This window comes from Glycine soja, chromosome 2 (assembly GCF_004193775.1).
Source record: "Glycine soja cultivar W05 chromosome 2, ASM419377v2, whole genome shotgun sequence".
In the NCBI taxonomy this organism is placed as follows: Eukaryota; Viridiplantae; Streptophyta; class Magnoliopsida; order Fabales; family Fabaceae; genus Glycine; species Glycine soja.
In genome coordinates, this window is record NC_041003.1 from 15,527,077 (window position 1) to 15,548,458 (window position 21,382).

The 21,382-nt window shown below is 31.4% G+C and overlaps 3 protein-coding genes across 4 annotated transcripts; all 3 read left to right on the top strand.

The window, feature by feature from the left end:
* Positions 1-1,865: 1,865 nt before the first annotated feature.
* Positions 1,866-5,821, top strand: LOC114390438 (receptor-like cytosolic serine/threonine-protein kinase RBK2). Of its 2 annotated transcripts, none has more exons than XR_003661907.1 (7): positions 1,866-3,233; positions 3,498-3,749; positions 3,846-4,000; positions 4,278-4,357; positions 4,447-4,578; positions 4,698-4,847; positions 5,388-5,468. XR_003661907.1 is itself a non-coding variant. In XM_028351183.1 (7 exons), the coding sequence occupies exons 1-7, from the start codon at positions 2,843-2,845 to the stop codon at positions 5,493-5,495; spliced, it is 1,272 nt and encodes a 423-aa protein (XP_028206984.1). In that variant the 5' UTR covers positions 1,866-2,842; the 3' UTR covers positions 5,496-5,821. The 2 variants fall into 2 exon arrangements, 1 of the variants encoding a protein (XP_028206984.1); XM_028351183.1 differs by having other exon boundaries at positions 4,447-4,582; positions 5,388-5,821.
* A 3,703-nt stretch (positions 5,822-9,524) lies between these two features.
* Positions 9,525-13,106, top strand: LOC114390451 (histidine-containing phosphotransfer protein 1-like). The gene is made up of 6 exons (XM_028351192.1): positions 9,525-9,798; positions 10,159-10,289; positions 10,373-10,441; positions 10,578-10,649; positions 12,456-12,528; positions 12,629-13,106. Exons 1-6 carry the CDS (start codon positions 9,733-9,735, stop codon positions 12,674-12,676), a joined length of 459 nt encoding a protein of 152 aa, XP_028206993.1. The 5' UTR covers positions 9,525-9,732; the 3' UTR covers positions 12,677-13,106.
* A 5,610-nt stretch (positions 13,107-18,716) lies between these two features.
* On the top strand, positions 18,717-20,797 carry LOC114390460 (LRR receptor-like serine/threonine-protein kinase ERL2). Its single transcript, XM_028351200.1, has one exon. The coding sequence runs from the start codon at positions 18,922-18,924 to the stop codon at positions 20,131-20,133; it is 1,212 nt and encodes a 403-aa protein (XP_028207001.1). The 5' UTR covers positions 18,717-18,921; the 3' UTR covers positions 20,134-20,797.
* The last annotated feature ends 585 nt before the right edge of the window (positions 20,798-21,382 follow it).

Here is a 21,382-nt window from a genome sequence, read left to right on the forward strand (position 1 = left end):
TTAAAATATAAATCTTTTAAGTAAAAAATTGTTTTTTTTTTTGCAAAAATCATTGTTTCTTATACAAAAAATAATGCTTAATTTAAGCAACTCCATTGTTGTTAAAAGTACAAACAACAGTTAATACATTGGGAGCGACTTGTGTCTCTTAATCAAGTGATATAGGTTTAAAATATTTGTTGACCCTTTAAAATATTTGTTATCTAAAGCCATTCAAGTAACTAAGTATTTAACTTTCTCATATGCGTTGTTGTGAGTTAAGGCTCACCGGTAATGCAATATTTCCTGACTATCACCTTTAATTATTACATTTTTTAATTTAAAAATATGTTAAATCAATATATTAATTTTCACATAAAATTATCGTTTTCATATCATACGTCATTTATATATTGAGAGAGATTTTAAACAGATTCTTTTAACATCAGGAACCTTTGCAAGAGAAAAATAAATAAATTTAAAACTTTCCAATTGTTTGAAAATCAATTCTGAATATTTGAAGGGCATGTTTCCAAAAATTTATGGACAAACATGATCAAAATAAAATAATTTAAGAATAATTTTAATTTATTCTTGACACCTTAATTTTATAGTAATCTTATATTTGTTTTAGTGTCTCGATTTTTTTACCATATATCTTCTTATGACCAGATAAACTTTTCTATAAACATTTATAAAATCAGAACATAAGAAAAAAGAAGTAGATATATATGTTAAACTTAATTTTTGATAAAGTTAAATGAAGAAATTGTTAAAAATTAACTTATGATTAAACTAATTTTAACTTGTAAAAACTTCTTTTATTTTATCTTTTATTTTGTTATTTACGGAGAAGTTTATCTAATAACTAATAAGATCGAGCTTCTATTACTTTCTTTTTCTTTTCATATCTATTTCCCCATGTATATATTCTAAGGGTGTAAAAAATTCTTTTTGAATTGCAAGCAGAATTTCCCATACTTCAATATACTAACACCTACCATAGACTCTTCTTTATCTTTTTTTTTTAATCACATATTATTATCTTCTTCTATCTCTTTTATTGTTATCTCTTTCTTCTCAAAGGATGCGTAGACCTTTTAAGTACTAAAGTCTATATATTGCCCAAAAACAAGTGCTTCGTAGAAAACATTCCAAATACAGGAAAATATTTTTTTTTTGTAAAATTCTAACAATATGAGAAAGTCAAATATACTGAATCTATAACTTTTACGTAAATACTAATGCACTTATCTGATTAGATGAGTTTATAATACTCTATAATCTATATCCTAACTCTAAATCGCAATTTGTTTGGCCAATGAAGCCAAGTTTGAGGTTGGTTTGCTGTGCAATAAAATAAACACCATTTTGTAAAATAATAATAATAATAATAATAAACACCATTTTGCACGTGCCGTATCCTAGAAGAGACCTAGGAGTGCGCACACAACATAGGCGCCTCTGACTCTGTGATCAACAAGCTACCGTGACAAGGATAAGGACGATGTTTTTTTTTTAATAACCACCTTTTTAGATCATTAATATAATATTGTTAGATAATGAAAATAATAAAAACACTTTTTAATATATTTTTTTCAAACTAAAAAGTATAAATAAAAAACATAAAAAAAAAAAAATCACTTTGGCATGGGTAAAGCCATCTTTTCTTTGCCACCTCTTCAGTCTTCCTCAACAATCCAAACCCCTAATAGCATAATCATAATCCCCACCCTCAGCTTTCATTTCTTATTTCGTACGGTGCCCATTGAAATTCTACAACGCATAAAATATTAATTATCTATAGCCAGAATATCTACATAACGAAAACAACACTCCAAAATATTATTTATTTAATTAACTACCATCTATTATTTTTTCAGTCTGCAAAATATTCACTAATTTAGTTTATATTCAAAATTGGAAAGAAACTTTGTAACAAGTAGTATGATCATCTAGCTGAATTGGTTAAACAGAAATATCTGAGTTATTATAAAAAATTTATATTATTTTCGATTTCTACTCATTAGAAAAACATTGTGACAAGTAGCGGGACAACATTGAAAATGGCAATGATGGTTGTTTGTTGAAGCGGGGAGGCCAAGTAAAACATCCTCTTATGGTTGCGTCTCTGTTCTCTCCTCTCCACTGTCTTTTCCCCTGCCTTCCTCTGTTCCATCTTTGAGTTGAAACCAATGTCAGATATTTCTCTCCGTGTTACTCAGCAGCACAAGTGGTGTTTTACTCTTCCCGTTTGATTGAATTGTATCATCCAAGTTTCAGTGTTTATCACCTTGAGAGTTTCATAGACGCTGTGTCACTATATGGAAGCAGAGTACTCTTTCTTCTGTTTCTGATACGTGTGTTTTGGGTCTCTTCAAGTTTTGGATTTCTCTGTCGCGTTGGCTTATCCCTCGGGCTTCTTTGATTCTTACACTTTAGGAAGCTTTCCTTGTTTCTCCCTTTTTTCAACTAATTTATTTCTTGCCACCCAAAAAAAGTTTTAAGGTAGAAATTCCAAAGTCCAATATTTCATTTTTAGGATACAATCGTTTTGGGCAATGTCCTTCAATTTAATATTTTTGTATCCATTCCTATTCTCCAACTTGCTTTGGTTGGATATTCCTAACTAAGCTAATTTTATGTTTCATGTGTTGCTCTTAATTCATCATCTTTTAATTTGTATTTACTTTGTAGAGAGAGAAAAAAAAGGAAAGAAACATTTTGTTTCCAGAGAAAAAAAAAATTCATTTTTGTCTTCCTTAAGTTATCCTCTACCATGAAATTTCTCACTTTCCCGCTGGGTTTGTGATATCTTTTCTTTTACTTGAGGGTTTCGGTGTTTGTGGGTCACAAAAGAAAAATGAAGGAAAAGGTGGATTCCCCAGTGACAGTGCTTGAGGACTATTTCAGGAGCTCAGATTCAGAATCAAGTTCTTCCAAAGAGCCTTCAGCGGATTCTGAGTCTCGAGAGTTTTCCAAATCTGCTTCTAGGTGGCATGAGTCTCGAGAGTTTTCCAAATCTGCTTCTAGGTGGCATGCATTTCTTCAATTATTGAGGAGCGGATCGAAGAAACAGATGAACACCTTACATCCTCTCAGTGTCCTCAAGCTCTCAAAAAGAATGAGCACTAGCATGAGGGAGTCCATTCTCCCAAGTTGTCTCTTAGATGCTACTGCTTCCCCCTGCAGGTCACCTTGGAAGATATTTACTCATCATGAGATTCAAGTTGCAACCAATTCTTTTAGCCAAGGTATGCAGAGAGCCTCAGAATAATATTTCTCATTAAGGAACATTGAATTGCTTTGCTTGGTTTAAATGTTGAGTTTAATTTGTATGCAGCTCTCAACTAAATAGAAATGATCATGACTTTTAAGTTGGTTATTACAAAAATCAAACAATCTTACCATATATATTAGTCTTTAATTATACTAGTATGTTTGGATGATAGTGTAAAAAGGTTTTATATTGTGAATGTATTTAAGTTAAATTCTTAAATTTTATGTGGTCGGTGCAGAAAATTTGATTGGGAAGGGTGGTTATGCTGAAGTTTACAAAGGGTGTTTGCCAAATCGTCAGCTTGTGGCAGTTAAACGGTTAACAAGAGGAACAGCTGATGAAATCATAGGGGATTTCTTATCAGAACTTGGCGTAATGGCGCATGTAAACCATCCCAATACTGCTAAGTTGGTTGGTTATGGAGTGGATGGTGGAATGTATCTAGTTCTTGAATTGTCTGAAAAAGGAAGCCTTGCTTCAGTTCTTTACGGTAATGGTTAATGGCTTGCTAATTTTTACTTTTTATTATTTACTAAGCCAATTATTAGTTTTGTTTAAAATTTTCATTTCTTTGATTCTGCATCAGGTTCCAAGGAGAAACCACCATGGTTTATTAGGCACAAAATTGCATTAGGAACAGCAAAGGGTATATTATATCTCCATGAGGGATGTCAAAGAAGAATTATCCACAGGGATATAAAAGCTGCCAATATCTTACTCACGGAGGACTTTGAGCCTCAGGTATGATGAATGAATGCATTGGATTCCCTTGTATATGTTTGATTCTATAATTATCACCACAGGTTCCTTATGTTTTTTGCATTTTGTATTTACCCCATAGACAAACAATTTTTTGGAAGATTCTTCATTTTGTAACGGACGAAACTTCCCTTATTTCAATCACATCATTAACTCCTCTAGTCCCCTCATTTTTAAAATGCACTATTTCTAAGTTATGTACGTAAGTGAACTTAGATATTTTAGGAATGAATTGTAACGTTACGAAATTTTTGTGCAGATATGTGATTTCGGGCTAGCAAAATGGCTACCAGAAAATTGGACTCACCACACCGTTTCAAAATTCGAAGGAACTTTCGGGTTTGTGCCCTTCCGAATTACTTTCCGTTAAAAGATTTTGTGGCTTCCTATTAAGTATTAACTTTTGGTTCCTATTATGACTGCCACAGTTACCTAGCACCTGAATACTTGCTGCATGGCATAGTAGACGAGAAAACGGACGTATTTGCCTTTGGTGTATTGCTATTAGAATTAGTGAGTGGGCGAAGAGCACTTGATTATTCACAGCAAAGCCTTGTGTTGTGGGTATAGTATCTTATTTAATATTTAGTTATTTACTCACAAATTTCATTCTAGAGCCTTTGGCTAAAAATCTTGCCACACTACAATTTTTGACTTTTTCCTCCTACCATTTTTTCAGGCAAAACCATTGCTGAAAAAAAATGATATTATGGAGCTTGTTGATCCTTCACTAGCAGGTGACTTCGACTCTAGGCAAATGAATCTTATGCTCTTGGCTGCTTCTTTATGCATACAACAGTCCTCAATTCGTCGCCCCTCTACAAGACAGGCACGTTCTATATTTCTTTTCAAAATTTCAACTTGGATTTTTGAAGTTAACTGTTTGTTTATAAATGAACACTAAATTAAACTAAGTGTGTTGTTAAATAGTATCCTTAAGGTATTGGTTAAGAAAAAATATTTGTTGTAAAAATTATAGAAAAATGTAAAACAAAAACCATAAATATAATTTTACGTGTCCCAATAATTTTTCTTTGTTTTAGTTCCTTAAAGTTATAGTAAGATTAGAAACTAAATAACTGACTTTATAATATTAATAATTAAATTGAGGTTCAGTCTTAGATGTAAATATGTAATAACTAATAAGGAATCAGTAGTGGTTGTTTATGAAATATAATGTCATTTGGTACTTATATCTTCCACATGTAATGTGGTCCGCTTTTTTCTAGTGGCAGAAAATATGCGACTCAATTGTCTCAACCCACTAACCGTTCTGTGTCTATGTACCTAAATGTTATGACAAAGTCCATTATGAAGCATGTGACTATGACAAAGAGACCATTATTAAGCATGTGACCCTTTGGTGCAGGTTGTACAGCTTCTGAATGGGAACCTTAGCTGCTTCAAGGGCATGAAGAAAACTCGAATGCCTTTTTTCCGAAGAGTGTTTAGGGAAGAACTCCTTGATTCTGATTAGGTTGAAAGCAACAGGAAGTCACATGATCACTGAATAGTGAAGCTGATCTCTCTGATCCCTTATTTCTGGGGGAGTTTCAGCAGCTAGAAATTGTCTCATCAGAATGAAAATTTTCACTTTGTTGAGCCCAAAAAAAAAGAGCATTCTAAACCCTTCAACCTGTGTACGTAATAGTTCTTATATATATAATGGTATTTGAGTCAAATACTTAGTTACTTGCAAGGAAGAAACATTGTATTACCGGTGAGCCTTAACTCACAACGCATCTAATTTATCGTTCCCTCCTAATAGGGTCTACCTAAATTTAAAAACATACTTTCTTTTCCCTTTCTCTCTCCCTTCCCTTGCATAATCACAAATGTTTTTGTAGGTGAAAAAGGTCTTACGTGGAAAGCCAAAAATGAAAGCCACTAGAGTCTTGTGTATAAAAAAATTCTGTTTTAAGATTTGATATCTTACTTGGAAGCAGATAATTGCAAATATTTGCTTTGTGTTACAGACAAGTGCAACTGCATAATCATCCATAATAAGTTTGGCAGCTCTTGGAATGAGACAATCAAATCAACTCCAGCGCATTACAAAGATCAATATATGCTAATGAAATGAGGCAGCACAATTTAATTAAATGGTCATCAGAATTCTCAAATATGCGTGTGTTTTTAACATTTTTTTCAATATTTATTAAAATACATACTGGTAGCCCAGTGGTTAATCAAAATAAGAAACTGAAATTGACTAATCTTATCCATATACACATAATTTTGTCGTAATTTTATAAATTTTTTCATATATTTATAATTGGTTATACTTTATTTTTATGAGCATTTTCATTTTATCCATTCATATTAATACTAAACGTTATTAAAAAAAATAATTGTAATTAAAGAATAAATAATTATAGAAATTTCCTTAGAGGAAAAGAAATAAAATATGTTTAAATACTATAAATATTGTATACACAAATTTGATCTTAAAGAAATAAAATATGTTAGTTTTCTGAACCTAAGTTTTGTATTTGGAGGCGGATGAAGATGAAAAAGTAGTGAGGACGGGATCAAATGACAGGTATACGATGGGGAAATGTGGAAGGTGGTTGTAGGATTGAAACAGAAAATCATATGGATCCAGAAGCACGTGTGGCTGGTAGGAATGGTCCTTCTTCTTCTTCTTCTTTGCTTAATAAAAAATATATTTAAATTCATCAACTGAAAACTAGAACCTAAATCCTAATTAATAATGGTTATCTACAATTCTACATTTATTTATAAAATATATAAAAAATTGAATTAAATTTTAGTATATGTAGTTTTGACTAGTCTTGATTTATTTTTTTATTTACTTTTAGTTTTAATTTTTTATAAATTTATTCATTTGATGTTCATTTTTTACTGCTATGTATTAAACTTTCTTTCATTTTAATTTATTACGTTCATGTAGATATTTTTTTCATCAATATATTACGTGACATAATTTTAAAAAAAAAATCAAGAAAAATTTTCCTTCTCTTATAACTTTCATACAAGGTGTATTTTTTTAGTCATTGATATTGGTAAGGATTATCACTTGCTTTGCAAATAATTAATTTCTATTGAGAGAACCTAATTCATCACTTTTAATCGAATTTTAATGAAATTTCTCATTTTAATCATATTTTTCATTCATAAACTTTAAATTTAACGTCTTATTTAAAGAAATTAAATCCAATTTCATTTAAACTAATGACATGTTTTATCTCTTTAGTGTATAAGTTAACATTAGAATATAATTTCCAATTAATAAAATCTTGTATATATAATTAAAAGATAATTAGCTTGTTAAATATGTTAATTAAGAATTTATTTTAGACTTTGTTTATTAAAAAGCCTCTTGGAAGAAGAAAAACGCATTTCACTCATCTTTATATATTTTTTTTAAAGGGAAATGGTTACTGATTAATTTTTAAATAGGAACCCTTTTAAATATTACCGACAAAAGAATACTAATTTCCAATCTATTTGTTTAAAATTGAAAAACAATATGTTTATATTATATGTAATATTCATATTTAACTTATGTGTAAAAATGAGATGAAATCACATGTTTACTGAGGGCTTAACTCAGTTAATTAAGTAATGTATAATATAAGCAAATTAAACAATACAAAGTTTTTTTATATTATTTTTATCTCTACCACTAAGAATATATCAATTATTAATAAACTATCAAATTTCACAATAACTTATACAAACAAAATTATAACTATTATTTCTCAAACTACTTCTGGCCCTAAGTAGTCTTTAAACCTAGCTTTTGAGACAAACAACCCAAATATTCTTTACAACAACATATCTTTAGGTTTTCATAAAACACACAAAATATTTGGTTAAGGGTAAAGGTTCGCTCACTATCTATCACTTTATAAGATAGACATACAAATGCAAAACCCACTCATTGCACTCAAAGATTTACAATTAACACAAGTGAAGTTCACAAAGTTTAGAGCTTAATAGAATGATCACTACACTTTTTGGTATTAATTAATTATAGAAGCTTATTGAAATATATTGTTTTCTTTCTTTATTAAATGCAACATTTGATGTTTTTTACCAACTAGCCACTTTGATAAGATGAAAATCATACTTATTTCTCTTTTTCTGTATTCAAAATCTTGTGGCAATTACCATATTTTTCTTGTGTTAGAAAGTAGAGTACATTGTTATTCTCTTTCTTGCTCATAGGCATAATTTTTGAGATTCATATAGTAGGTAGAACTTTTCGTTGACACCATTTTGCACTTTCATGGATGAATATGAGAATCCAACAGATTGTATGCTTCACAAATATTTATGCATTTAACACATTATACGGCAAACATATATGGATATATAAATAGTCCATTTCGTTTGATCATAAAATGGTAGAATACAAAACTCAACATGTAGAGTAAGACTCTTTGCTACATCAAAATAATTGAAATTGCATTATTCATATTTTGACCCAACACAAATGAAATAAATAGAAAATTTGTATATATCACCAACCACACATTCTTTATTTCTTCTGTCATCCAAAGATAAAGGCTATATAAGTGCCAAAAGTGGTAAATTTAATTTTCTATTTAACAGGGGGAATTGAAGTATTTTATGGGTCATTATAATAATGATATGAATTATTCTTTAAATTTAGTGATGACTAATTTCTGTCGAAAAATTTAATTGATCATTTTTATTGAATTTTTTTTTCAATCATGTTTTTTTTTTCATCGGCCATCGAGATCTTATTTCAAATGAATATTACTTGGATTAACAACTTAATGGTAGAAAAAAAAGTATCATGTCTCTTTCATATATTTTTTTTTTAAAAAAAAGGGAAAAAGAATGAAGGTTAAACACAAAATGAGAAATAATATAAGAAAGTAATGAATAGTTTCTAGAATAGTTGAAGGATAACATCTGTCAAAAAAAATTGAAGTATATGATAGTTTTGTAAATCCTTAAAAAAAAGAGTTTTGTAAAATGTACACCCGAAAAGAAAACTTTCCTTTATTTTTATTATTATAGATTGTAAATAAAGCTAAAAGTTAAAAAATATTTATTACAAAATATATAATAAAAATGCATTTTAAAAAGGAAAATGCAAAACTATAGTTACTGATTAAAATTAAAAAATATTTTTTTATAATACTTTCTCAATATATTATAAATATACATATATTTCAATATTAAATATTAAATATTATTACAGGGCTAAATATTTATTTTTTAAAAATATAGTTGCATTTAGTTTTATCTTTTAAATTTTATACTATTAATTTTATATTTTCATAATTTTTAATATTCTAAAAATAACTTTATTGCCTGTTTATAATAACGTGACAAATATCCATTAATATCACATCACCAATTAATGATTCAGAGAAAAGCATTTTAAGAGAAATAAAATTGACGAGAAAGAAAATTAATAAAAGAAATTTAAAAGAATTAAAACCAAATTTAAGTGCATTGATTAACGTTAAAAACACATTATACACGATATTTAATACTGCCATTCACGAATAAAAAGCGAAGGGGTGTCCGAGTTTTGAAGGAGAGAGAGAGAGACGCATTTGTAACGACAAGAAGCAGAAGGTGTAGTAATACTGAGTGGTCAAATTAAGGATCGGGATTCAGGAATTTCCATTCTGAGACACACAGAAGAACAGAAAGAAACTCCTTTTAATTTTCAATTTCAAGTCAAGATCGATCTGACATCATAGAAAATGACCATGGATGTCGTTCAGCTGCAGAGGAAGCTGCGCGAACACCAAGCCGCTATGTTTCAACAGGTTCTCTTGTTTTCTCTCTTTCACTTCAATATTTTGTATGTTTCTACGCGCTTTGTTTGCTACTTTTACTGTTCTTTCCTCTCTTTTTTGTATTTACGTTCAAATAATTATCACAATACGACGTCGCCGTTGGTCCCCATGTTTGTTTCATTCATTGGAGACTCTTGGACTGCAAGGTCATTTTCCGGAAACAAAACTTAACCCCCCCCCGCTTTTTCTCTTTTTTAATAAAACGATTAAAGTTGTAATTTTTATAAGTAATAAGGTCAAAACCCTGATGATTATTACTGGTATTTTCAAGTTGTAATGTTGTTTTGGGGGAAATGTCTGATATGTTGTTTTTTGTTGGCGGGGAGAAAGGGTTTTTTGGATGATCAGTTCAGCCAGCTTCAGAAACTGCAAGATGAGAGCACTCCAGATTTTGTGATTGAGGTTATCACTATGTTCTTTGATGATTCTGAGAATCTCCTAAAAAACATGGCACGTTGTCTGTAAGTTATTTTTCTCTCTGTCTTGCTCTCTTATGTGATTGTTTTATTTATTTATGAACAACATGATTTGGCTTGTTGTGCAGAGAACAAGTGCCAGCTGATTTCAAACAAATAGATGCTCATGCTCATCAGTACAAGGGAAGCAGTGCCAGGTGTCATACTAAATTACTTTTTTTTTTCTAGTAAATTATACGGAGATTCCTGTGTTATCTCACGAGTGAAATTTACTTTTCTTTTTAATCCTGTGGAAATTTGCTTATGTGTGATATTGTTTAATTTGTTCAACAGTATTGGTGCTGCTAGAGTTAAAAATGTGTGCGCCACCTTCAGAGCTTTTTGTGAGGCTAAGAACCAGGAAGGGTGAGTTCTAACATAATAGTAGCATATTCCTCCTCCGTTCCCTGTTTTGAATCTTTGAACGTGTACTTTACGCTATTGCTCCAACATTCATATTTCATATCATGTGAAAATTTTTGGTTTCGCATTGATTCGTCAGTCCCCAAGGTTGTTCGGTGGTCAAGTCAAATATAGGACTTAGCATGTGATCTCTCTGAAACTTTAACAAACTTCCAGAGATCTACAAATAGAATACTAGTACATCTTAAATTGGTTTGGTGGTGGTTTTTTAAAATTCCTCTAAAATATAAATCACAGAATTCTTTGGTATGTAGTGTAAGATTGTGTAACCCGTCGTTTCTTCTACCCATTTTGATTTGGTGTTCTTTACTGCGTTTCTCAGAGGCTACTGATTTTGGCTTTAATTTGGGGGAAGAATTTCCCTAAATATTTTTTTTTGTTTAATCATTTTTAATAAATTTATTATACTCTTCGTAAACTTATAGATTTATAATTATTGTACATGAAAACTAAGTTCTATCATTCCCTCACTAGAGAAAATCGCAAAAAAAAGTAAAATGTACTTGGAAGTTTCCTAATTTTGTGATATTCCCCCAAAATTAATTACTCTTAACATTCTTCAATTTTGTATTTAATGTCATAACATCTACTTTGTAGATGTATGGAAAGTGTGGGCAAAAATTAAGGTAGGATTTGTTGAGATTCTTCAAGACATAATTTTGAAATTTAATCGTGATTGTCTAAATTTGTAAATAGAGGTCTTTGTATTAAGAGAAAAAAATTAATTGTGATTTGCCAACATTTGTAAATAAAGAAAAGATCTTTGTATTAAGAGAAAAATTTAATCGTGATTTCCCTTAATTTTTATTAATATAGAATGATTAGAAAATTCAGATACAATCAAACAGATTCTCTCCTAATAAAAAAGAAGCGTTGTTTTAAGATCGAAGGACAAATAAATAACTTCTTTTTATCTTTTCCTTATGTTTTTTCTTTACTTTTCTGAGGGAAATGATATGATTTTTGTTTGGTTTGAAATCATATGGCCCTCTAGCTTTCTTTTCACTAACAAAATATTATCAATAAAGAAAAAAAATTACTTTCCCTCGTAGTCTTCTGTATTTTGTTGAGAAAATAGTATCGGAGACAAGGAAAGGAACAAGAAAATTTGCTCCTAGTCATCTTCTTCAAATACCTTTTCCACTGAAATCAAATCAAACTGGAGCTAATGTCACTGAAAATTTGTTTTCCCAATAAAAAAAGTAAAACAATATGATTGCTGTGGAGTACTAATAGAAATTTACAATCACCAATTGAATTATGAGGATTGAAAGATATGAGAATATTTTCATCTATGTTTTTATTCATACTCATGGGTGATATGATTGAGAGCTTAAGTTTATGTCGGCATGATTATAATGAAAACTCTGTAATTCAACTGCATCATAGATGATGCATCTGCTGTCACAGTTCGTAGGCATTCGCTTGGCTGTGTGTATTTGATGAATGAGTAGTATGGATTACAAAGCTACAGGTTTTCTCATAAATCTTTTGATTTCTTAGTGATTAAATTGATTCTTTAAAGTGGATGTGAGCTGTTTTCACATGTGTTCATCTTTCAGGAGATATATGCTACTCACAAGTCTATTAATTTATCTATCTATATAGGAAAATAAAATTGAAAATGTTTACAGCTGGTGGTTTATAAAATATACATTTTTAATTGAGCCTTGAAATGATTGCAAATATTTTATGAGCACTTCACAATAAATGTTGGGAGAATTACTAAGAAACCAAGTGTTGGTGCAGATGTATGAGATGTCTATCACAGTTGCAACAGGAGTACTCTCTACTGAAGAACGCTCTACAGTACTTATTCAGTGTAATTGCCTTCATATCTTGCTTTAGTTTTATCTTGCATGCGGTTTGAATCCTAATATATAGTGCTCAACTATGTTCCTTGTATTGATTCATTGTTGCAGCTGCAGCAACAAATCAAGGCTGCTGGTGGTTCCATTCCCACACAATAGAGTAGATGAGTGATAAAAAAGTGAAGCTTTTGATGGAGCTGCTGATTTTGTTCTTTTTTTATCTTTTCCTGGATTACTCGTTCAGAATTACGTCCAAGGTTTGAACGATGGATTATGGTGCTGATATGATGAATAAACATTTCTTGCCTAGTTTGTCGCATACATACATGATATTATATTATTCTTCTCCACTAAACTGTAGTTAAGTTTGAAGTTTCCTATGTTTACTCGTTAGGGTGATAATGTTTATCGTTCACTCATTTGTTAAAGTAAATGCGTATATTTGTAGTGTTTAGCTCTTTGAACTCTTCTGTTCACTTCAAAGAATTTATTTGGAAAGTGTGGAATTAATAGCCCTTCAACTGTAAGAGATATGTTTGTAAGGTTATTAGTTTGAAAACAGCGGTACGCAAATTCTTGTACTATTTTATTTTTTTTGTCCTGCTCATAGGTGTGCTTAGGACATTAATTAAGAAATTAATGGAGAAAGTATTTATTGTGGAAATTATGATGAGGTAAAAAAAGTTTGGACAACACAATTTTATATATTTCAATCATTTTTTTTAAGTTCCTTAACTCCTAAGAGCAATGGTTAGCATTTTTTTTTATGTGAACATTTTTTCCTACAAACCTAATATTTTTCTAAAAAAATTATAAGGAATGTCGTTTTACATTTACAAACTAATATAACTTTAGCTTAATTTTTTGTAACTCGTCAATTATTTTGGTCAAATAGATCATAGAGCTTTTAGATTCCTTGAGCTACTAAATGTCTTCAAAAATGTGTTTTAGTCATATATCTTTTAATTTTTTTCCTTCTAAATATGAAATTAAATGTACTTAAAAAATCTACTATTTTCTCTAATAAAAGATAGGATAAAATATGTTATGAATTCTTATAAAATTTAAAAAATATTAATTTCGTCTTCTTAAAATTTAGCAGGGAATAGTTTAATGGAGTTATTACTGAAGATAAAAAAAATTATGTTTCCTTTTTTCAAGGAATCAAATTAATAAAAAAATTTCATGAAAACAAATTAATTATTTTTAATTTTTACATGCATACACATATTTTACCCTAAAAAGTAAACGTGAATATAGCAATGATACCGTAAATAGTAACAGTTATGAATAAGGATAACCCTTTTGTTTAGGTTAAGGCTCCTTGCACTTTCAATGGACAGACAGAGTTGTTGGCCCAAATAAGAAAGGGGCTCACAAGTTGCTGAGAAAAAATAAAGTCAGAAAGAATAACTGGCCCCAAAAGGTTTTTCTTTTGTTCATACAAAGAATTGAGTAAAAAAATGTTTAAATTTTAAATGATAAATATTTTTTACGCATTATTAAAGTTACTTACCTAATATTTTACATTATAATGTTTTTAATTTTTACTTGTTAAAATTCTTTTAGTTCTTACATTATAGTATTTTTCTTGATTTACTTTTTTATTTAACTTTTCATTCATTTATGTGATGTTAAGTCCTTCAAAAATTAAAAAGACAGAGCAAAATTTGAAGGCAATTTTTATTAGGTAAATAAATAAAAAACCTTATTGAAGGACTTTACGTATACGTCTTTTAATTTATTTAATATCTTAAATTAAACAAATAGTTTAAGCTATTAAATAAATGGTTTAATTTTTTAAGTAATATTTTAATAGCTTAAATGGATTATTCTCAAGTTTAAGTTTTAGATATATATTTGCGTTTTTCTATTCATTATTACTATTAAATTATGAATGATTAATCAAACGGAAATCAAGGTAGTTATAATTCGTTCGTGATTTGTATGTAAATATTCTTAACAAAAACCATTTTCCTTATAAAAAAAATCAAACCCGCGCGCTCATAATTTGAGTCTGGAAGTTTAACTAGTTGAACTGATTGGAGGAGACTAATTTAAATTTATTTTTTTATATGAAAATATGCTAAATAATGTTATATAGTGTTAGACTATCTATATCAGTTTGGGGTAACTTGTCAAGAGAAGAAATTAAAAGAAAAGAAAGAAAATGAAAAAAAAAAGAAAATTAAATTTATTATTACGTTACAACTAAAAAAGTTTATTGATTTAAAATGTATGTATTTTTTATGGTGAGAATCCTTCAGATAAAATTATTATGAATGATAATTTTTTTTCGATGTATTTAATGTATAAAAAAGTTTATTTTAACAAAATTTAAAATTAAATAAATCTAAATTAACAACTTTACCTAATTGGTAAATAGTTGAAATCTTTTAACTACGTTGATAGAGATGTAATTCTAGGCTATATATATATCATAAACACTTTGCTGGCAGAGACATTTCTATGTTTTAAAATGATTAAATAATCTTTGACCATTAGTTTGAAGATATTAGATATTGTTAAAAAAAAATTAAATAAATTCTAGCATGTATAATTGTTAGGTTGCTTGGTCGAGGGTTTAAATCCTAAATTTAGATATAAAATAAATTAGGTTGAAAAAAATATTTATATTATATATATATGATTGTCACACTGATGAGTCATTATTTCATTTTAATTTCATAATCAACAAAAAATAATAATTTATTGTCATCCTTATATTACGTCTAGAAATAATTCAATCGTTATACTACGTGCTCGTACACACATGTAACAACATTTGAATTACTCTAGCAAGATTCATTCAATATTTTTTTTATTAGAAAATGTTAGTTATTATTCCTTATATCTTAAAATGACTAATGTTTAATGTTTTTCACACCGACCAAAAGAGTAAGTGTTTCAAGACAATTAACATTTATAAGGAAACAATTTTATTAAAATATCCTTGTTATATCTCTTAATTTCAATAAATGTATTATTAAGTCTTTCAAGATAATATTATTTATTATAGAACAAAATTAAAATAAATATTTTAATATCTCATTAAAAAGTGAGAATATTAATTCACCTATCTCTCCCTCCCTTCATTCTTTACCACTAAATCAACCTTACATCTTCAAATTTTGTTAATCTTATACATATTGAACTAAACTTAATTACATTTTCCGCATAAGATTTGTTAGTTGGTATCTATGCATAGTTGGAAAATGTAATTACTGATTGGGAATTAAGAGGGTTAAAAACGTTGTGGAATTATAGGCATTAGCAGAAAGCTGGATGAAAAAGACCGTACAAGGAAGTTACATTAATACGCATGCGGGATGAATACACTATAGAGTAATCAGCACGCAAGGCTCAAAAGCCAGTGCCTCAAACTCCATAAATTGAAGACTATGTGTACCAGAATAAGTAGTTGTTTTGGTTGTTGTGGTTGGTGTATGCAACTTCCAACTGGACCATTTAGGGGTCATATGTGGATATTTTTTTCTCTGAACTGCCTCCCAAGGTTCATAGTAAATAATTGATGTGGGGTGGATTTAATTGGATAGCTATGTATAAAATGTAGAGCACTATATATGGTTCCTCGCTTTTGTATGTATTGGGACCAAACTCATCAGAGACGACATCATTCATAAAAAAAATGCTTTCTATCTTTGTCTTTATGATGCTTTGTTACATTTATGTTTTTGTCTGAGGTAACTCCCAAGTCGCAATTACCTCTCTGCTGCCATATTGTCACCAATTCCTACTAGAGGCCATACTCAACAATTTAACCAAATCATAATTAGGTATGAGGTTAGAGAACAATAAATCATAGAACATGAAATTGGCCTGCGGGGTTGTGACAAAACTTGCTCCTGACGTAACCGCGTCTTGTAGAAAATAAATCACTGCAGAGTTCAGAATTTTAGGCTAATAATAGTTAAAAAAAAATAGGCTTCCTTTTCTTTCTTTTTTTAATTGGGTAACTAACCCTCCAACTGTGGGTCAGTGTAGCAAAGATTGTAGATAGAAATCATAGAATCCTATATCTACTTTTACAGCAACCTCAAATAGGCCTCTTTGGGATTAATTTGAAAATAAATATTGATTTTACAGCCCTATAGCTTTTGACCCAAGCAAAAGAAAAGGGGGTAAACGAGGGATGGAAATAGACTACAGGTAAAAAGGTGAACATTTTAGGGAAACGAAACAAACTTTCCCTAAGTACGTAGTGGAGCACATGATAGCTGATTTTATTCTGTTATATGTTGACTTGCATTTTGTATCCAAGAAAGAGAGGGGGGGGCATGAACTCTTTGTTCCACACGCTAATTGGTGAAAGTTCGTAGCGGAATGTGAATTGCAAAACAAGCTTTGGAGCATGCATATATCTTTGACCATAAAATGCATTTGACTCAGCTTCAAACCACCACCCTCCTTTCATCCAAGAGATATATTAGTGTACGTTTATTTTCTTATAAGCAAAAGATAAAAAGGGTAAAAAGTATTTATTGGTTTGGTTTATTCCCACACTGTCCACATGCTGGCAATCACAACAAGTATAAAAAATAATTATACATATATCTAGTGAAGTTTAAAAGAATTACACCTGACTTTTATGAGGTTTAAAGAAATCGCACATATATATCTTCTATTTTTAAAATATACACAAACCTTCTAAATGTCATCTAAACATTTGACAATATCAAGTAAATGTGTTGACAATTTTGATTAAAAAGATTAAATTATATTTTTCATCCCCATAAATTTGGAAATGTTCAAATTTTTTACTGCAAAACAATTTATCTAATTTTTGTACTCATAAAGTCTAAATTTGTTATTTTTTGGTCTAGAGCTTTGGTTTAAAGTTAGGTTTGGATAGATCTAAATTATATGTATGTTTTTGTAGAAAGTGTCAGAATTTTTCAACTTTTTTGCATTGTTTATATGTATGATACTTTCAAACGATAGAATACACGTGGGTTTGGATAACTCCAACTGAAAATGATCAAATTTAAATTTTTCGAAGACAAAAATAGACAATTTTTTTACAAATAGGGATTTTGAATATTTTATATTTATGAAGACAAAAAACATATTTTAATTTTTTTTAATAAAAATTGTTAATGCACATTATTTGTTCCAATCAAATGTTTAAATGACATTTAAAGAATTTGTGTAGGTTTTAAAAACAGAAAAAAATATGTGTAATTTCTTTAAATTTCAAAAAAACATATGTAGATTTTTCAAAATGAAGAAAAATATGTATAATTTCCTTAAATATAAAAAATGAGTAAAAAAAAAAGAAAGATAAATAGATAGAATATTTCTAGTTATGGTTATTTGTGACATTAGGTTGATTTTTAATGTTAAAAAATTGGGGGTAGGGGTGACTTAATGGTCAGGGTAGTACTAGTTGTTTGAGTCTCGAATTAGTGACATTTATGGCATGGGATTGCGTGAGGGGCCTGAAGTCTAAGCAAGAATGGATCACAATCAATTACGCTAATAATGGAACTGATGCATCAAGTAGTATCAAACTTCTGATATCTCGAATCGTGATCTTCCTTACTTGAAACAGAGTTGGAAGCAAAACAAAGGAATGCTACATTTATTATTCATATTTTGCTGTATAATAATGAAATAGGGCAGGCCCCCCATACCATTGGAGCGATGATAATATAACCACTAACCAACTTCTCTTGAACAACAACTGGGTGAAATTAGATAACCACTGCATAACTTAGCTGGCACTCACTCCCTCACTCAAAAGCCCCCACACTTGGTTAATACCATAATAATTAATTTATGCTAAGAAAAAAATTAGAGAACAATATGATTTTTTTTATTAAATTTGATTTTTAATTAATATAAAATAATTTTGAATAACTTGCCTTTTATTTATATTCTACACATTAAGCATGTAAAAAGCTAGCTACTTTTGGTTGGGCTTGGACATGGGTGGATTGATTAACACGTGTCATATTTTTTTTCTCCCGTGCCGATGAAGGTCGCAGTTATCTAGCAGCGACCCAATCATTTTGGTCTGTGATGACGTGGCATCCGAGGCTAAGGCACGGAGTCCAAACAGGCTCGGACAACCGTTTGATGTAACTGTTCCCGAGAAAGAAAAAAGAATAAAAAATGATTACTGTAGGCATAATTGATTAACCCAGCTTTGGTTGGTTGGTTGAGTAGCAAGTACAAGAAAGCAAAATAGTAGTGATTGCGCCTTCTCTAAGAAGCCAACACAAAAAGATTATTGATTCAGATACATAGAGTGAGTGAGTTGATTTGCTTAATTGCATTCTTTAAATAAAGTGTTTGACTATTAGTTGCATAGTGTGAATTGTGATTGCTCTCACTTATAAAACCCTCTTTTCTGCTTCTTCGTCCATTGGCATTGGCTTTCAATGGCGAAGTGCATGACCAGTTCTTCTTCTTCTTCCTATGCACTGCTTCTCTTTTTCTTCTGCTTTCTACAACTGGAGGCTATTTTGGACCCTGCTGATTTCCTCGCTCTGCAAAACATTCGTAAAGCTCTGCAAGACATGCCTGCTTCCGATTTCTTCTCTTCCTGGGATTTCACCGCAGACCCATGCAACTTCGCCGGCGTTTACTGCGACTCCGACAAGGTCATCGCGCTCAACCTCGGCGACCCCAGGGCTGGCTCTCCCGGCCTCACCGGCCGCCTCCACCCCTCCGTCGGCAAGCTCTCCGCGCTCGCCGAGTTCACCGTCGTCCCTGGCCGTATTTACGGTCCCCTCCCCGAAACACTCTCCGATTTGAAGAACCTCAGGTTTCTCGGCGTCAACCGCAACTTCATCTCCGGCGAAATTCCGACCAAGCTGGGAGAACTCCGCAACCTCCGAACCGTCGATCTCAGCTACAACCAGCTCACTGGACGCATTCCTCCAACGGTAGGAACCCTACCGGAGCTAACAAACCTAATCCTCTGCCACAACCGCCTCTCCGGTTCGGTTCCCCGGTTCGAGTCGCACACACTAACCCGGCTCGATCTGAAGCACAACTCTCTCTCCGGTTCGCTCCCTCCCAACTCTCTCCCTCCCTCTCTCCAGTACCTCTCTCTTTCCTGGAACCAGCTCACGGGCCCAATGGACCGCCTCCTAGCCCGCCTCGACCAGGTCAAGTATTTGGACCTAAGCCTAAACAAGTTCACGGGCCCAATCCCGGGCCATATCTTTTCCTTTCCGCTGACAAATCTGCAGCTAGAAAGGAACCAGTTCTCGGGCCCGGTCCAGCCCGTGGATCAGGTTTCCATCCCGACCGTTGATCTCAGTTACAACCGGTTGTATGGTCAGATATCACCGATGCTGGCGACAGTGCAGAATCTTTACCTGAACAACAACCGGTTCACGGGTCGGGTTCCGGCTAGCTTCGTGGAGCGGTTGCTGGACGCGAGCATTCAGATACTTTACTTGCAGCATAACTATCTGACGGGGATTGAGATAAGCCCAACGGCGGTGATTCCAGAAAGAAGCTCGCTGTGTCTGCAGTATAACTGCATGGTCCCTCCCGTAGAGACGCCCTGCCCCTTGAGGGCTGGCAAGGAGAAAACCAGGCCTACTACGCAGTGCAACCAGCTGAAGGATTTGAAGGACTGATCCTGATCCCGATCAAAATCATATATATACCTTTCCTTCTCTTTCTTGCCCTTTTTGATTCATTATTATTTAATTTTGTGATAACTATGGGGGAATGAATAAGATGATGATTGTGAATATTTTTGGATTAGATTTAGAAACCCTGGCTACTATTTTGATCCAAGAGCTTCTCTCAAGTCTGATGCTCGCTCTACATATTATTATTATTATTATGATTATGATCATGATCATGGTTATTATCTATATTACTAATGTAATATGATTAGTCCATTAGGAAATCAAAGCAAAAGGTTATTGGTCATTATAATGATGCTATCTCTATCAGTTCAAACTATTATGTCATGTCTTGTAAATAAATCTTTTCACTCTTTTTCTTATTTTTATTGTCATGTCTTGTTAACACACCAGTCTTTTATTATTGACTCAAATACATGGAAAATTATAAAATTTGATGAGTTTCATTCCTCATTTATTGAATCAATAGTAGGGAGCATTTTATTGAAGTAGCACTTCTCATCTTGGCATTTGGAATCTTTTTTGTTTTGTTTTTCTTTGGTTCATCTAAAATGCTTCTAGCTAGGGTCATGGTAGAAGCTCCAAATGATTATATAGTGGTGTGGCACCCCGCGCGTTCATAACTTTGGTACATATTATTGGAAGGGAAGAGCTGTAATGTGTAAAATTTGCTGTGATGTGTATGTATCATGCCAATTGGTGATTGTTCCATCATTTCAATTTTCACTTATTTTTAGAAGAGTTGTGTGACACATGATTACAAATTTTCAGATTCTATCCTTTTGTGGGAAGTGGAGTGGTGGCCATTATACGCAATTACCGTTTCTTCAGCTTTTTTTAGCTTTCCATAAGCACGAGTAGGTGTGCTCCCTACAATGGCAGTATCCCTTTCCGCATTGCAATAGTAAGCCTTTTGAGTCTTGGGTCTGGACAGACTCTTTTTCCGCCCTGTGTGTTTGCGAGTGTGGCGACAGGGAATCATCATGGTAAAAAGCAAATGTGAAAAAAACAAGAAAAAGGAACTGAGATTAGGTAGGGTTGGATTAAATTTACCGAAGAGCACATGAAGCAGCTGATGTGAAAGCATCATAGAAAAAAGTAAATTTGAGTAGAAAACAAGAGAAAAGAACCGAGTTTAGGTACGATTGAATTAAACTTACTGTCTGTCTCCCGTTGTTGCCTTTGTCAGATAAAATGTTCTAGATCAGATAACACGCTAAAAGTTTTGGCATGG

Bases quoted from the DNA above. Each gene is read 5' to 3' on its own strand.
- LOC114390438 (XM_028351183.1), top strand. From the start codon at position 2,843: ATGAAGGAAAAGGTGGATTCCCCAGTGACAGTGCTTGAGGACTATTTC. The intron at 3,750-3,845 runs GTAATGGTTAAT...ATTCTGCATCAG, and splicing joins CCTTGCTTCAGTTCTTTACG to GTTCCAAGGAGAAACCACCA. The intron at 4,848-5,387 runs GCACGTTCTATA...CCTTTGGTGCAG, and splicing joins GTCGCCCCTCTACAAGACAG to GTTGTACAGCTTCTGAATGG.
- LOC114390451 (XM_028351192.1), top strand. From the start codon at position 9,733: ATGACCATGGATGTCGTTCAGCTGCAGAGGAAGCTGCGCGAACACCAA. The intron at 10,290-10,372 runs GTAAGTTATTTT...CTTGTTGTGCAG, and splicing joins AAAAACATGGCACGTTGTCT to AGAACAAGTGCCAGCTGATT. The intron at 10,442-10,577 runs GTGTCATACTAA...TTTGTTCAACAG, and splicing joins TACAAGGGAAGCAGTGCCAG to TATTGGTGCTGCTAGAGTTA.
- LOC114390460 (XM_028351200.1), top strand. From the start codon at position 18,922: ATGGCGAAGTGCATGACCAGTTCTTCTTCTTCTTCCTATGCACTGCTT.